The 15970-nt window shown below is 37.3% G+C and overlaps 1 protein-coding gene across 1 annotated transcript in view; it reads left to right on the top strand.

Annotated features, from left to right (window-relative positions):
• LOC134535769 (abdominal ganglion neuropeptide L11-like) overlaps positions 1 to 15970 on the top strand; it is a 332345-nt gene that overhangs the window by 269525 nt on the left and 46850 nt on the right. Inside the window, exon 2 of the mRNA XM_063375015.1 lies at positions 7497 to 7597. Within this exon, the coding sequence (XP_063231085.1) occupies positions 7503 to 7597 (95 nt within the window). The 5' untranslated portion in view covers positions 7497 to 7502. The remainder of the gene's footprint in view (positions 1 to 7496; positions 7598 to 15970) is intronic.

Here is a 15970-nt window from a genome sequence, read left to right as displayed (position 1 = left end):
TGATCAAAAAGAATGTTTGCAAAATGTAATTAAATTCGCTTTAACCAAATCTATTCTCAAAATCGACTACCTTTCTTTTACGAAAAAGATTTTAAATGTAATAGATTTCACACAACCATACGGAATAAAAAAAAAACACATGGAGGAAAAACAGTTATGCATGGCACAGCTGTCAAGCGAAAGGTCCGCCATCTATTGAATGTATGTAATCGGAAGTGGCAATTCCCATACAAAATTACCAATTTATATTTTTTTTTCATTATTTCGGCTATTTCTTTGGTTTTATTGTAATGTTTCTTTTTCTTAAACCACCTCAGTATTGAGGCGAACAAAAATAATAATTATTCAAACCGGTCGAGCCATTTTAGAGATTTTGCGAGACTAACGCACTACAATTTATCTATCTTTATATATATATATATATATATATATATATATATATATATATATATATATGATTTCCACCTATGTACTGACTCATTACGATATCTCTGAAACCGCAAGGCCTAGAGACTTGAAATTTGGTAGGAATATTCTTTTCGCAGAGTAGCGGTCAGCTGAGAACGGATTTAACGAAATTCCACCCGCAAGGGGGGTTGCGGGGCCATTAATTTAAAAAAATCCGCATGAGTAGTATAGGAAAGTATGTACGGGGACAGGCTTCAGGCTGTGGTGCCTGTGGTGCCGACCGCCACATTGGATTGTGACGTCACGGTAGCCATCTTGGATGACCGTGACCGTGACCTTTGACCTTGACCCCGGCGGACATCTTGGATCCGCCATCTTTAAATCGAGTGCCCCACTCACTCATGATGAAATTTTCGTCTCGGTCGCCATATTGATTTTTTCCTGTTCCGCTGGAGGCCGCAATCTTGGATACCGTCGACTTTGTTTCTGTTGTTTGTTCCTAGAGAGCACCAGCATCGCTCTTGATTTTTTTTCTGTTCTGCTGGAGGCCGCCAGTTTGGATACCGCCGACTTTGTTTCTGCTGTTTGTTCCTAGAGAGCGCCAGCGTCGCTCTGTCTCATCACATAAGGTCGATGTTCCATTACCTACCATAGCTATTATGGTCCTTATCGCCATATTAAATTTAACTTTTTATTTAAAATACATTGGAAGCGCTGTGATTCAAAATCTCTAGGTTGGAAAACATACGCCTTTAACCGCACGGCCATCGAGACATTTACCATACTGAGTTTTAAATAAGGTACCTATATATAAAAATAACATGCATATTCGGACTTGTATTTTTTTTTATTTGAAGTAATAATATCATCACCTGTTTGAGACAGAACCACCATCTTGTATTAAGACGTAACTGTTGCAATCATCGTTACGGTCGCCATCTTTAAAATCCGTAATTTTAATGCTAGAAATTCCGAAAAAAATATTTAAAAAATTGCTTACTTCAAATGTTTAGTTATTGAAACGATTTTGGTCCTCGGTTAGATTTCCGGCGAGAGTAAACCAGTAATTCATTCGTATCTTTAAAAAATTCTCAATAAAAAGTAATAAAAACATCTTACACCACACGCGACAGTTTGAATTATGTCACCACTGTATTAATTATCGTTACGGACGCCATCTTGAAAATCTGTAATTTTAATGCTAGAGATTCGGGAAAAATTCCAGAATTTACTAAATAAATTTGTAATCAATATACTGATTGATTCTATCGATTCCTGTCCTTGGTTTGATGCCTGGTCGATGCAAAACATTTAATTTTATATAAAAATAATAAATTCAATAAATCATGTTCAAAATTCTTAAAGAGGCTTAAAATCCTATACTACCATCTTTCTACAAACAATTACGACAGCCATCTTGGATATTTGTATTTATTGACTTATAAATTCGGGAAAAATTCCAAACTTCACCGAAAAAATAACTCATTATTTTTCATATTGAATCGATGGATTCCTGTCGTTGGTTTAGTTCTTGACCAGTGACAAGTGTAACTAAATATTAAATAAATTTTATATTTTGATTTCCATTACCTTTAATGGAGTATTTCATTTATTCACTCTACGAAAAACAACTCAAGACAATATACGACAATGTTCGACGAATTAAATACGTTACCGATAAGCCTAACATGAAAGTATAGTTTTTCGATACTTAGAATAACCTCTAAACCGTTCATGTACAAAGCCATACATACAGGCCAAATGTCTCCGGACCACGAGACCGGGTCATAAACAATGTCGGACATATAGGCTAGTCATATCCGGACCTCATGACCTTCTTCGTCGTTAGCTAATTACAGTCAATTAGACCATCGTGAAATGTTTTATACATACTAAAGAACCAAGTGACATTGAAAAATATTTTAGCAACACTAAGAGGTTTTGAACTATTAAATTATTCAGTCACTACAGATTTTACTACGCACAATCAACGAAAAGGAAGCACCATAAACAAAAAGATACCTCATTTGGAAGCACAATCAAAAAGGCAGTACATTTTGGAAGCAAAATCAAAAAGGCAGCACATTTTGGAAACAACATTAACAAAAAGGCAGCACATTTGGAAGCACCATCAACAAAAAGGCAGCACATTTTGTAAGCACCATCAACAAAAAGGAAGCGCATTTTGGAAGCACAATCAAAAAGGCAGCACATTTGGAAGCACTATCAAAAAGGCAGCACATTTGGAAGCACAAGTTACGAGAACTAAGTCTTAGTTAGAAATCAGAATACAAGAAATAAAAACATTTAATTTTTACTTTCAATATTTCATTTATTTCTCAACATTATACAAATACAAGTAAAATACGCCATTATTGTATGTAGCCAGCTTTCCTCAGTTCTTCGAGTATGAAGGATATTTATTTGATGCACGAATAGTTTCCTGCACAAAGCAAGCCATGTAGAAGTCTTAGCCGGTCAACCAATATGTTTGGATCTTTCCATGATGCGTAATCAATCTCTTCTACCACCATCTTACTTGCTTGTTTATTATAAATACTTGTAATATCACAATCGTCCCAGTGATCATAATAAGCGTTATCAGATTTATTTATTATAACACGTCGTTTCCACCATTTCGGTCTCAGGACACCGCCACATTCTTCGATCTTGTCAGCTTTAAGTGCTTCATCACAGTTTATGCCTTTGTCAACAGCCTCAGAGTCACTGTAACAATCACTGTAGAAGACATCCTCTTCATCCAGATTACCGTATGAATTTGATATCGATGATGTCGAAGTGTCATTATCGTCTTCATGCTTCCTTTTTAGGAGTCCATCATTTTTACAAATTAGGAAATATCTACTTGAATTCTGCTGGAATGTATTCTCACTTTTCACGTTAAGGATTCTTCCATTGTCTTCATTCTTCCATAAATCATAATCGTCCTTCAATTTAAGTTCTTCGTCGAGATCGGAAGAGCCACGAACATAATCTCTTCCAAGACAAGGAAAAGTATTGTCGTAAGGCAGATCACTCTTCCTTAGTCTAGTAGATCCATAGTTGTCTTCTAGCTTGTACCCAGGCTTGACGTTACAAGTTCTGTCATGTCTTTTTTAGCTCTCTCTATCTCCCTCTGCGTAAAGGAATTGCTACATGGAACACAATTTATCATATTGCGTAGTGGATTTTTAACACAGTCATTTTTCTCGTGTTGTCTTCCATTCTTTCTCAAGATAAATTCTTTGCTGCAATCTTACACCCGTGTCCTTTCGATACAGCGACAGAAACCAACTCGGGATTCATATTAGTTACTGTGACTAATGTTAGATACAAACTGACATTTTTCCAATTTGAACCATTACTTAAATATAATTTATTTAATATTTCGTCAGCGAGAGTTAAGTTATCTCATGCAAAGGTACTTGTAAGTAGTTCTGCTTTTCAACAACAGATGACACCACGTGTTGCTTGCAGGTAAATATTATTTATTTATTTCATGCGGGATGCAGGATGCTCACTAACGATCGCAATAGAGGGATGACTTCGCTAGACTCCAAGGAGAAGGAAGTTTGTTCTTCCAGTTAGTGTTTCTTAGATTTCTCGGGGCATATGATTATTTGACTGAATAATGATTTTTTTTTATAAATTCCACCGGATAAAAATATTGCAAGTGTTAATTTAGTAGCATAAATTCACTAATTAAATGTAACTTTAAATTAAATAAAATGTCACATTAAGAGTAAAACACCTTCATGGAGAGATCGGTTTCTCAGAAATAACAAGAAACACTTGGAGAAACCACAGGATTGATCGCAAGCACACGGAGAAAACTATCATAATATTGATAAGAATAATTAGGAGCACACGGAGGAAACTATCATAATATTGACAAGAATATTTAGAGCACACGGAGAAAACCGACACACAATTTCTTTGATAACATAAAATTACACAAAAAAAAATTTAAAATAAAAAATACAAAAAAAAAATACAAACAATTCAGCTAGCTTGTGAACTTCTCATTGTTGAGCAAAGTTAGAGTTCTAGTCCAAGCCAGAGTCGTACATGGGGGTGGGAGGGACCAGTAGAGGAGAGTGCGTCAGTGGCGACACCACTTCATCGCATGCATAAGCGGTCGAATAGAAAGATGGTAAAAGGGGGAAGGGGGTTTAGGTACGTAGCGTAGCATGCTATATGCCAGTTGTAACATGCACACTTGCGTTTTTGCACACTCGCATACTCGCACACTTGCATACGTGCAGCCTTTTATTTTTTGACCGGGAATTTATGCTTTATGTTGTCCTAGTACCTCCAATAGTTGCACCAGTTTACGCAAAAGAATACCTACACAGTATTATATCGATAAACTTTAATCAGAATCGGATCAATGTTTTATGAATGCATAGAGGACAAACCTACAAACATTCTTTGATTTATATATTTATGACTTAATCATAATATCATTTGCTTCCAAATAGTTATATAAAACGTCTCGGAAACATTAACAAAGATTAATGTTCATAGCATATCAAAACAACTGCCGCACATGAAGGCGTGGTCTTTTATACTGCTGTATTTCAATCGTTAATATAGCCTATGTTTGAAGTGACACACATGGGAATATTAGTCTTCTTAACTGCATGGTGAGATAAACACTTGCATTATACCAACACTTTCATAATTCAAATACTTTTTAGAACAATTTTTTTGTGATATGGCTACAACCTCGGTGTCATTCAACCGCTTTTATAATGTGTTTTAGTATCTAAAATTTAAAGTACCGGTAGCTCTTAAAATATTTTTCCTACAGTCAGAAACTAGCTAGATCGGGTTCTAGCACACGAAAACACCTTTAAAACTGTTTCAGAGGATTCCAGCAAAAGATTTTTCTGTTTAAAATTATAATATAAAATTATGAGGAACTATGGCTGTTTCGTGTCACAATTAGGTATATTTCGAAGAAACACAACCAATTGTAGCCTTAAACATGGTGCGACTTCCGGAAAATATTAACTTAGTTTTTCTTTTCATGTTCCATACACCGAAAAACCATCGTCAGCTCAAAAGTATTTAAATACATTTGTAAATACCTTAATCACAATTTTATGTACGCAATAGCTGCCGCAATTTCGCACAAATCGCTTCTCAAATAAATGGAAAATCTAGGTTGAATTCGTTATTGGGCATAACCCAATCAAAGTGTGGAACAGATAGGGAAACTTTTTGAAAACAGAAAAATCGTTATGACTTCTTTAATATTATAAATATCGTATCCCTATACTAACATTATTTTTCGTTAAGAGGTATGACAAATATCTTTGTTGAAACGAATTTTTGTTATGACTTCAAGGGGTGGAAATAACAGGGTTTAGTGGACAAAAAAATTCAAAATTCTCTAACAAGGTATCTACACCATCAAATCCATTCAATTTGCACTTGGAACTCTATAAATACTATCGTAATTTTTTGTCTTAAACTACTGTTCAATAATATGAACCATTGCTGCAAGAGGTTTAAAATAGCTGTTGAAATAAAAAATAATTATTATTGTACAATGTTTACAATCAATTCTATTATTTTTTATTTCAAAACTTGTACCTATTATCACTTTTATTAAAATACTTTACATACGACCCACAATTACAGCATGTGGTGTAAAAAATTATTGTTGAAGGGGGAAAAAATTCATAGCGTCCTTAGTAGGCACACTATCAAAATCATTCTACTTGTCTCTTCTCCTCATATATACTATCTAAAACTTTTGTAAGAAACAATTTTTAATGTAAACATTTACTGCTGTCATGGATGTAAAACTGGGGGTTAAAGGACGTATACATTTATAAATTCCCTTAATATGTAAACAATCAAGTCTGTTTTAATTTTTTTGAATAGTAGATATTATTTAAAATATTTGGCGAAACAATTTTTGATAAGGCATTTCAGATGATTCAATGGGGTTAAAAATACAGAGGTTGAAAAAAATATATATATTTTAAAACTTTCTTTCTGTGTGTACTATCAAATCCATTGAAACTTACTGCAAACCATTTAAACATTATCTAAAAACCTTTATCCAAAACAAATTGTTATATGACAAATACTATTTTCTTAGAAAAAAACTGATCGAAAAGAATATATCGTTTATAAAAATCATCTTTATCGCTGTTTGTGACCCATGGAGATAAGAAACGCTGCCTTGAGAAATAAGCTTGCTGATCTAAGTGACGTAGTTGAATTCATACCGGCTTTTATTGCGATAGGTAGGGCTTAAAGGATTCACGTCTAGGGTAAGGCATAAATGTAAATTTTCATTTGTCTTAATTAGTCACTACTCTGTAGTAAAATCAAAAAATTATAATATAGAAATTTAATTACAACATTGAAACAAATGTCTTTAAATACATCAACATAAAAAATAATTTTAAAAAAGCGTGCGTTAAGACACGTTTTGAAACTGAAACGTGAAATTTTATCTTAAACGGTAACGTGTCCATAATGTGCTCAGCCCGAGGATTCGTTCTCGGGGCGACTAGGGCCATGCCTGCTCGACTTAGCCGCTTTATGTACGTAATTGTACGAGAGGTTTTAGTTTCGGTAGCCACCTCCCAGTGTGATTACTGTTATTGCTGATAGGCGGCCTATCGGCCGTGCTGGGATTGGCTGTCAAGGAGGAGGCAGGGCGGAGCAAGGTCGCGCGGGTGGGAGACACCATCCGCCCCTCAAAGCTCGGAGAGTTGGCCGCTCGGACAAGTGGTCACTCGGACAAGTGGTCCTTCGGACAAAAGGAGCTCGGACAAGTGGTCATTCGGAGAAGTGGACACTCGGACAAATGGTATACACCTGTAGAAAACAAGTAGATTATGGAACTAAAATATTTTTTATCAGGAATAAGTTTTAATTTGTAAACAAGTGATTGAAATTATTTGAAGTTGCATCCACACAGGACACGTATCTTCAGTGGACTGTCAGCTATTTATTTTGGTATGGGCTGCCGTGCTTTGGGTCGGGATTCGAAGAGTTGTGTGGCAGGAAATGACACATGTTATAAGATAATAACTCGGTGTGACTAGCACTGTGTGTTGCAGGTCACCATGTTCTCGAGCAGCTGCAGGATGGCGGTCCACCTCGCGCTGTTGGCAGCACTGCTGTGCTCCAGCGCCGACGCCCGGCCTCGCGTCGACTGCACGTAAGACGTTCGTGAGGTCGGGGTTGGGGGGTACCGAGGAAACCCTGAGGCCCTCCAGCACACGCACTGTGGTTACCATTTCTAGCCTGGGGCTTTCTGCGGTTGTCGCCGGATGAGTTCAGGCACTTACAAACATATAAGACTAAAGAGAGGATTTTTTAAAGAGTTTAATTAAGATCGTACACTTTTTACAAGATTTCTGATTGTAGCACAATCTTAAGGAGAAATATATAGGTACAACAGTAGGAAGAATTAAATGTCAGTTAGAGATATATCCATGGTTTCACAAGATAAAATAAATTCTGAATGCTCAAATAAAAGTAAAACAATTCATATTTTGTTGAAGTCTGTTGGTGAACCAGCTGGAAATAAAAATTAATTGATTCAATTTTACAAACTAAAGTTCCGGGGTTAAAATTGATGATGAATTGGGAGAATCGCAAGCATCTGATAAAACCATCTTAGTGAAAACCTGTGAAGATCTTGCTGATGTGTTCACCCAAAAGATTTAAAACAAATATTGGCAGAATTATGAATGTCAAGTTGCTTTCGACACCTATTTACACAAATCAAAATAGAATTTTACTAGTGGCTAGAGGCTTTATGGAGGTGCAGCAAGACATACAAAAGATATGTCAACACTGAAATTTTAAAGATAAATATTGTAAAAGAAGCAATTTTTGCATACTCGAGCAAATTTGAAAAAAATTCTTACCTTGAACACAAAACTATAAATCATTGCAAGAAGACAGAAAACCAATTTTTTTTTCTGTGGCATACTGAGGTTTCTGTGAAGCATTGGTCCTTGTTTTTTAAAAAGTAGTTAGTAAGAAGCCGACATAAAAATCTTATTGCATGACCTTAATGCCAACGACAAAAGTGCAGATGCAGTACTAGTGTTTGTTCTAAACACAAGATATTTTAGTTTCATTAAGACGTCTGGAAAACAGAATATGTGTGTCATCTTAAGACGTGGCAATATAAGTAAAAAATTTAAATATACCCGATTACACTATTATTAGTGTAAAACGTATTATAATTATTATGTTAAAAACTCACAGGAAACTTGATTGGGTAGGGAAATTATTCATATTGAAAATAAAAAATAATTTATTTTAGCAAGTAAATACTTCTTATTTTGCAGAAAATTGGTACCACTTTGTGGATCAGCTGGACGCACTAACTTTCTTACACCTTAACAATGTTACTTGTAGAATAATGGCAGTCACTATCTAAGTCCAAGCAAGATCTTGGTGATAAGCTACGTCACACTAGTTATGGTGGTCAGTGTCAACATCCAAGCAAGCATTTGGTGATGAGCTACCTCCCACTAGTTATGGTGGTCAGTGTCGACATCTAAGCAAGCACTTGGTGATGAGCTACGTCCAACTAGTTATGGTGGTCAGTCTCCAAATAAAAGCAAGCAATTGGTGATGAGCTACCTCCCACTAGTTATGGTGGTCAGTGTCCACGTTCAGGCAAGCCCTTGGTGATGAGCTATGTCCCACTAGTAATGGTAGTCAGTATCGACATCTAAACAAGCAATTGGTATTGAGCTATCTCCCACTAGTTATGGTGGTCAGTATCTACGCCCAAGCTAGCCCTTGGGGTAATGAGCTACTTCCCACTAGTTATGGTAGTCAGCGCACTCATCCAAGTAAGCCCTTTGTGATACGCTACCTCCCACTAGTTATGGTGGTAGAAGCAAGCCCTTGGTGATGAATTGGTGGTCAGTGTCCACATCCAAGCAGGTCTTTGGTATTGAGCTACCTCCCACTAGTTATGGTGGTCAGTATCTACGTCCAAGCTAGCCCTTGGGGTAATGAGCTACTTCCCACTAGTTATGGTAGTCAGCGCACACATCCAAGTAAGCCCTTTGTGATACGCTACCTCCCACTAGTTATGGTGGTCCAAGCAAGACATTTGGTGATGAATTACTTCTCACTTGTTATGGTGGTCAGTGCCCATGTCCAAGAAATCCCTTGGGGATGAACTACCTCCTACTAGTTATGGTGGTCACTGTCCACATCCAAGCAAGCTCTTGGTGATAAGCTACCTCTCACTAGTTATGGGGGTCAGTGCCCACGTCCAAGCAGGCCTTTGGTATAGAGCTACATCCCACTACTTATGGTGGTTAGTATCTATGTCCAAGCAAGTCCTTGGAGATGAGCTACCTCCCACTTGTTATGGTGGTCAGTGTCCTCATCCAAGCAGGCATTTGGTATTAAGCTACCTCCCACTAGTTATGGTGGTCAGTGCCCAAGTCTACGAAAGCCCTTGTAAATGAGCTACCTCCCACTAGTTATGTTGGTCAATGCCCACGTCCAAGCTAGCCCTTGGGGTAATGAGCTACCTCCCACTAGTTATGGTAGCCAGCACCCAAATCCAAGTAAGCTCTTTGGGATGAGCTACCTCCCACTAGTTATGGTGGTCAGTTTCTAGGTCCAAGCAAGCCTTTGGTAATGAATTACTTCTCACTAGTTATGGTTGTCAGTGTCCACATCCAAGCAAGCCCTTGGTGATGAGCTAACTCTCACTTGTCATGGTGGTCAGTGTCCATGTTCAAGCAAGCTCTTTGTTTTGAGCTACATCCCACTAGTTGTGTTGATCAGTGTCCATATCCAAGCAAGCACTTGGTGATGAGATACGTCCCAATAGTTATGGTGATCTGTGTCCACATCCAAACAAGCACTTGGTGATGAGCTACCTCCCACTTATTATGGTGGTCACTATCTACATCCAAGCCAAACCTTGGTGATGAGCTACCTCTCACTAGTTACGTTGGTCACTGTCCACATCCAAGAAAGCCCTTTAGGATGAGCTACCTCTCACTAGTTATGGTGGTCAGTATCTAGGTTCAAGCAAGCCCTTGGTGATGAATTATTTCTCACTCGTTATGGTTGTCAGTGTCCACGTCCAAGCAAGCCCCTATGGATGAGCTACCTCCCACAAGTTATGGTGGTCAGTGCCCACATCCAAGCAAGCCCTTGGGGATGTGCTACCTCCTACTAGTTATGGTGGTGACTGTCTACATCCAAGCAAGCTCTTGGTGATGAGCTACCTCCCACTAGTTATGGTGATCAGTGCCCAAATCCAAGCAAGCCCTTTGTTTAGATTACTTCCCACTAGTTATGGTGGTCAGTGTCGACATTTAAGCAAGCACTTGGTAATGGTCTACGTCCAACTAGTAATGGTGGTCAGTGTCCACATCCAAACAAGCACGTGTGATGAGCTACCTCCCACTAATTATGGTGGTCACTATCCACATCCAAACAAGCCCTTGGTGATGAGCTACCTCCCACTAGTTATGGTGGTCATTGTGTAAGTCCAAGCAAGCCCTTTGTTTTGAGCTATCTCCCACTAGTTATGGTGGTCAGTGTCGATATCTATGCAAGCATTTGGGATGAGCTACATCCCATTAGTTATGTTGGTCAATATCTATGTCCAAGAAACCCTTGGTGATGAGCTTCCTCCCACTAGTTATGGTGGTCAGTATCTAGGTCTAAGCAAGCCCTTTGTGATGAATAACCTCCCACTAGTTATGATGGTTAGTGCCCATTTTAAGAAAACCCTTGGTGATTAGCTACCTCCCACTAGTTGTGGTTGTTAGTATCCACTTCCAAGAAAGCCCTTGGGGATGAGCTACCTCCCACTAGTAATGGTGGTTAGTGTCCATGTCCAAGCAAGCCTTTGGTGATTATCTACCTCCCACTAGTTATGGTTGTCAGTATCTAGGTCTAAGCAAGCCTTTGGTTATGAATTACCTCCCACTAGTTGTGATGGTTAGTGTCCAAGTCTAAAAATCCCTTGGGGATGAGCTACCTTCCACTAGTTATGGTGTTCAGTGTCCATGTCCAAGAAAGCCCTTGGGTTATGAGCTACCCCCTCTAGTTATGATGGTCAGTGCCTACGTCCAATCAATACCTTGTTAGTGAGCTACCTTCCACTCGTTATGGTGGTGGATCTTCCTTTTTAAACAATACACCAGTGTTGAAGGGTTTACCATTACATTGCCGAGAACCTATGGTGGATACATTAAAAGGAACCCCGCCCTGAACAACATTTTGTAGAATATAAAGTTCCCAGAGCAAAGGAGGAATACAGGTACACTAAAACACAAAAAACTAAAACAACATACATGTGGTAAATGTCATGTCAACCAGAAAACCATAAAAAATACTTATAATATATCAACCCAGTAAGCCTAAAAATATATTTACTCTTTCTTTCATAATCTGTATATTACAATACTAGTTTGTACCCACAGACTTGTTCCCATGAAAAAATATATATAAGAATAAATTTGCAACCAAAAAATAGTACCATAGTTTTTTGGTTCGATAACTCAATATTCAATACACTAGTTACGATCAACTAAGTCAAAGACCCAAATAACATAAACATGCCAACAGTGGGACATAAAATTTAGGCGGCAGTTTCTAAACAATGAGCACTTAAACTGGAGGCTAGGAATAATACCTTTTCAAATGGGAAATGTGAGCTCTCATCACATAATATCCCATTTCAGGGTTTACTAGGATAGCTGTGACAGGGGTGAGAAAAGCTTGATCTGGTATGGCCCTGACTAGTGACAAGGCAATATAGTCATTATCGTATCGACTGTTTTGCTGGTAGGTTATGCTTTGCACAAAACCAGATCACCTGGACAAAATGGATTTGCAATATCATTCTGGTTATATGTTATACGAGTCTTATCATGAGACGGCTTCAGATTATTGAGGGAAGCTGCCAAAACTTCATTCCATTTTGTGGATCTTGTGGTAAAAAGTCATTTAGGCACCAAAGATTAGACAAAGGGTAATTTGGTGCAAATGTAAACATTAAATTAAATCGAGTGGGTTTTTGAGATTCATGGTGGAAGTAATTCTTTGCCCAACTAGACTGGTCTTCCGCATGTAAAACAATTATTGCTGAACGGTAAATACGGTTGAATCTTTCCGCATGCGAAGGCGGAGGGTAGTATGGAGACAAAAATTGTGGCCAATGCTATGGGTGAAACACATATTCTTAAATAATTTTGATGTTAAGGGCTCCGCCTACCTGGTCACACACACGGTGTGCAGAGCTTCAGGAAAAACAACGCGATTTCAAAACTACTCAAGATATCCGAGTGGGGCCTATTTACGAAAACATTTAAGAGTTCGCTGAGGGCCTAAAAGTACTTTTAATTTCGGATTAAGTTTTTAAACTGTATTTTTAGAAGCGTTAAAATGCCTAAAACGCGTATTTTCAGAGTAATTTTTAGGCATAAAACAATCAGTACAGATTCTTGAAAGCACTTAAGGGGCTTGCATAACACCTTAATCTTCAATTCTCCGCCATATAATGCTACGGTCACCGCTCAAATTTCACAGTTATCCTGTGACGACGAGACGAATGCGCGCCAGTTCAGAGACTTGCGCTTAGAGGCTATACCGCGCTGGAAGCACCAGCGAGCGTCGCGCTTATCATCCCGCCTCACTACCACACATACACCCCTGACGAGGAGGGCCCCTTAATTGAGATCCATTGTCTGAAACTATTGCAGATGGAATTCCATATTTTTCAAAAATGTGAGCTTGATGATCTTTGATTTCTGTAGGTGCATCAGCCTTTTTTAGTGGAATAGGCAAAACAATTTTGGAAAAGGAATCAACACAAACTAACATATTATGCCCATGCCTACTCCTTGGCAAAAGACCAACAAAATCAATGAATAACTTCTGCATTGGCCTTTCAGCGACCTCTGATGCCATTAAACCTAAATGAGTATTATCAGCAGGTTTGCTGAGAGCACAAAGGTTACATTTCTTAATGCGCTCAGAGATTCCCCTTCCAGACAAAATGTTTCCTAATAGCTTCTATATTTTTTTTTAATACCAAGGTGTCCATCAATAGGTTATGAATGAAAATACTCATAAACTACTGGTTTCAGAATTTTAGGCAGGACAGTACGTTTCTGATTATTTAGAATTCTTGAATACAAGACACCTTTATTAAGAAATATGGACTTCGAGAAATGCCAGATTTTAAATCTTTTACAATTTTCAGAAGTTCTTCATCTTCTTCCTGATGAGCTTGAATATTTTTGAAAGCCAAGGAAAAATCGGTTATGAGGACATTACAAACAGCTTCATCTAGATGTTCATCAGCCTGTGCATGTTTAAACATTTGTGAAAGGGTATCCACAACCACATTTTGTGTTCCACTGATATGCTGAACCTTAAACTTTAACGAGGAAATTCTCAAGACCCAACTACCAATTTTTCCTAATTGCCATGGGTGAGTTAATAGCCAGGATAACTATTATATGCTTACAACAGAAATTCGGCATGGTCCAAATAAGGCCTAAATTTGTCTTTTCCAAAGAGAACAGTTAGACACTCTAATTCATAAATGTATTATTTCTTCTCCTGAAAGGTGAGAATATACTTGAAAGGTGGATACAAATTCATTTGGGTGTCTAACACCGTCGAACTCATGTGCCAAAATGGCTCCTATGGCTGAACCAGAAGCATCAGTTTGTAGAACAAGTGTTTTGAAAAATCCGCCATATGGAGGACCAGTGGACTCATAATATCCTGTTTCAAAGTTTCGAAGGCCTTTTGTTGTTCCTCTCCCCATTCAAATTTCATGTTCTTTATACATATAAGTGATTACAAGGAACTTCCTTCTCTGCCAAACTAGGGGTACATTTTCCGAAGAACTGAATCATACCGATGAACCTTGACATCATGGGGTGGAGGAAAATCTCTAATTGCTTTGGTGTGTTTAGGATCAATGGAAATTCCTTCTGAATAAATTTTGTGACCTAAGGTGTATTCGGTAAGTTCAGGGAAGCTGGATGGCAGAAAAAAGGAAAGGTAAGATTTTTTGAAATTTTAAAAAAATTAAAAGATTTGTGGAATGATAAATGAACAAGAATAGTTTTTATAATGTTTTCTATCGCCATGATGACATGGTATTTATTTTCCAACCTTGGTTTTTCAATGCGTGTCTTTTACGGAACATGATATATAAAACAATTTTTTTTCAGCATTTAAAATAACAATTTTATTTTCCCGCGCTGTAGTTCCTACTACAGACAGTTTTGTAATTCATTTAAAGGTTTTTATTACGTATGTATTCATCGATGGTTGACACTCGTATATCTATATTTTAGCCAAACTTGTGTTTTATATGTATTTTACTAGCTGCAGTACCCGGCGTTGCACAGGCTGAACCCAGGGTGAAAAGGACCTTTTTCGAAATCAGATGTAGTTAATAATTGTATTATTAGTTTGAATGTCAAGTGTGCAAAATAATTTATATCACTTTCAGATCCCGACAGACGTTCTGCCAGTGTATAGTTATTTACCTGTATATATCAAAAACTTGGTGGTCTGTATGTAATCTAGACTTTATAAAGCACTATAGAAAAAATCTGAAAATTAAGAGATTACTAATATTGAAAAGATTCCATTATCTAGCTAATGCTCGGCATGTATTGCAATGCCTTAATCAGTTTTGTTTTGTATTATGTTTAAAGCAGTTACACATATACAAATCATCTATCCATCTCTCTAAATATATATTTATCTCTATCTACATCTATATATCTATGTATCTCTCTATATCTATTTATCACTTTATATCTACATATATACATAGACACCTCCCACTATCTCTATCTCTTCTATAATTATATAAATCTCTATATAGCTCTATACATCTAAATATCTCTTAATCTAACCCATTTCATTCTCTATACCTCGCTCCATCTCAACTAATATCTCTGTCTCTCTCTATCTCACTATATATATATATATATATATATATATATATATATCACTCTATCTCTCTCTTTTATATTTAAATAAATTGTGTCATGCGTGCGCACTTATACAACAAAAACAGACGAAGTGCCTCTATATAATATGAAATAAAATATTTTTTGAAACGATTCGTGCTCCAACTATTGCAAAATAGTTATACCGTCTCAGAAACCTTCACGGGCATGCACATAACTTACCAAAATTTCATCGCAATCGGATAAATGGTATAGGAACGCATACGGCACAAACAAACGAAAATTAAAGACATGACAAACGCATCAAACGATGGTACGTTTAAAATTTAAGGCAACTCTATCTATTGAAGAAGTTAAGAACAAAACTATTATTAGCGCCTTTATTTTGCTAGCCGCTGCGAGCTCCACTAAGCGGACTGGTCTCACCAAGGAGAAAAATATTAATTTGTCAGACCTTACTATGTGTATGATCATACGGCAGACATAGAGAAATGACACTTACTCACTATTTGTATGTCTATGACCTATAATTTTTTCTGTTATAAAATGAAATTATCGCTTTTTCACTCCCTTAGGGATTGAAT

This window comes from Bacillus rossius, chromosome 10 (genome assembly GCF_032445375.1).
Source record: "Bacillus rossius redtenbacheri isolate Brsri chromosome 10, Brsri_v3, whole genome shotgun sequence".
Classification (NCBI taxonomy): Eukaryota; Metazoa; Arthropoda; class Insecta; order Phasmatodea; family Bacillidae; genus Bacillus; species Bacillus rossius.
The sequence above is the reverse complement of the archived record's forward strand: the minus strand, read 5'-3'. Positions and strand labels throughout refer to the sequence as shown.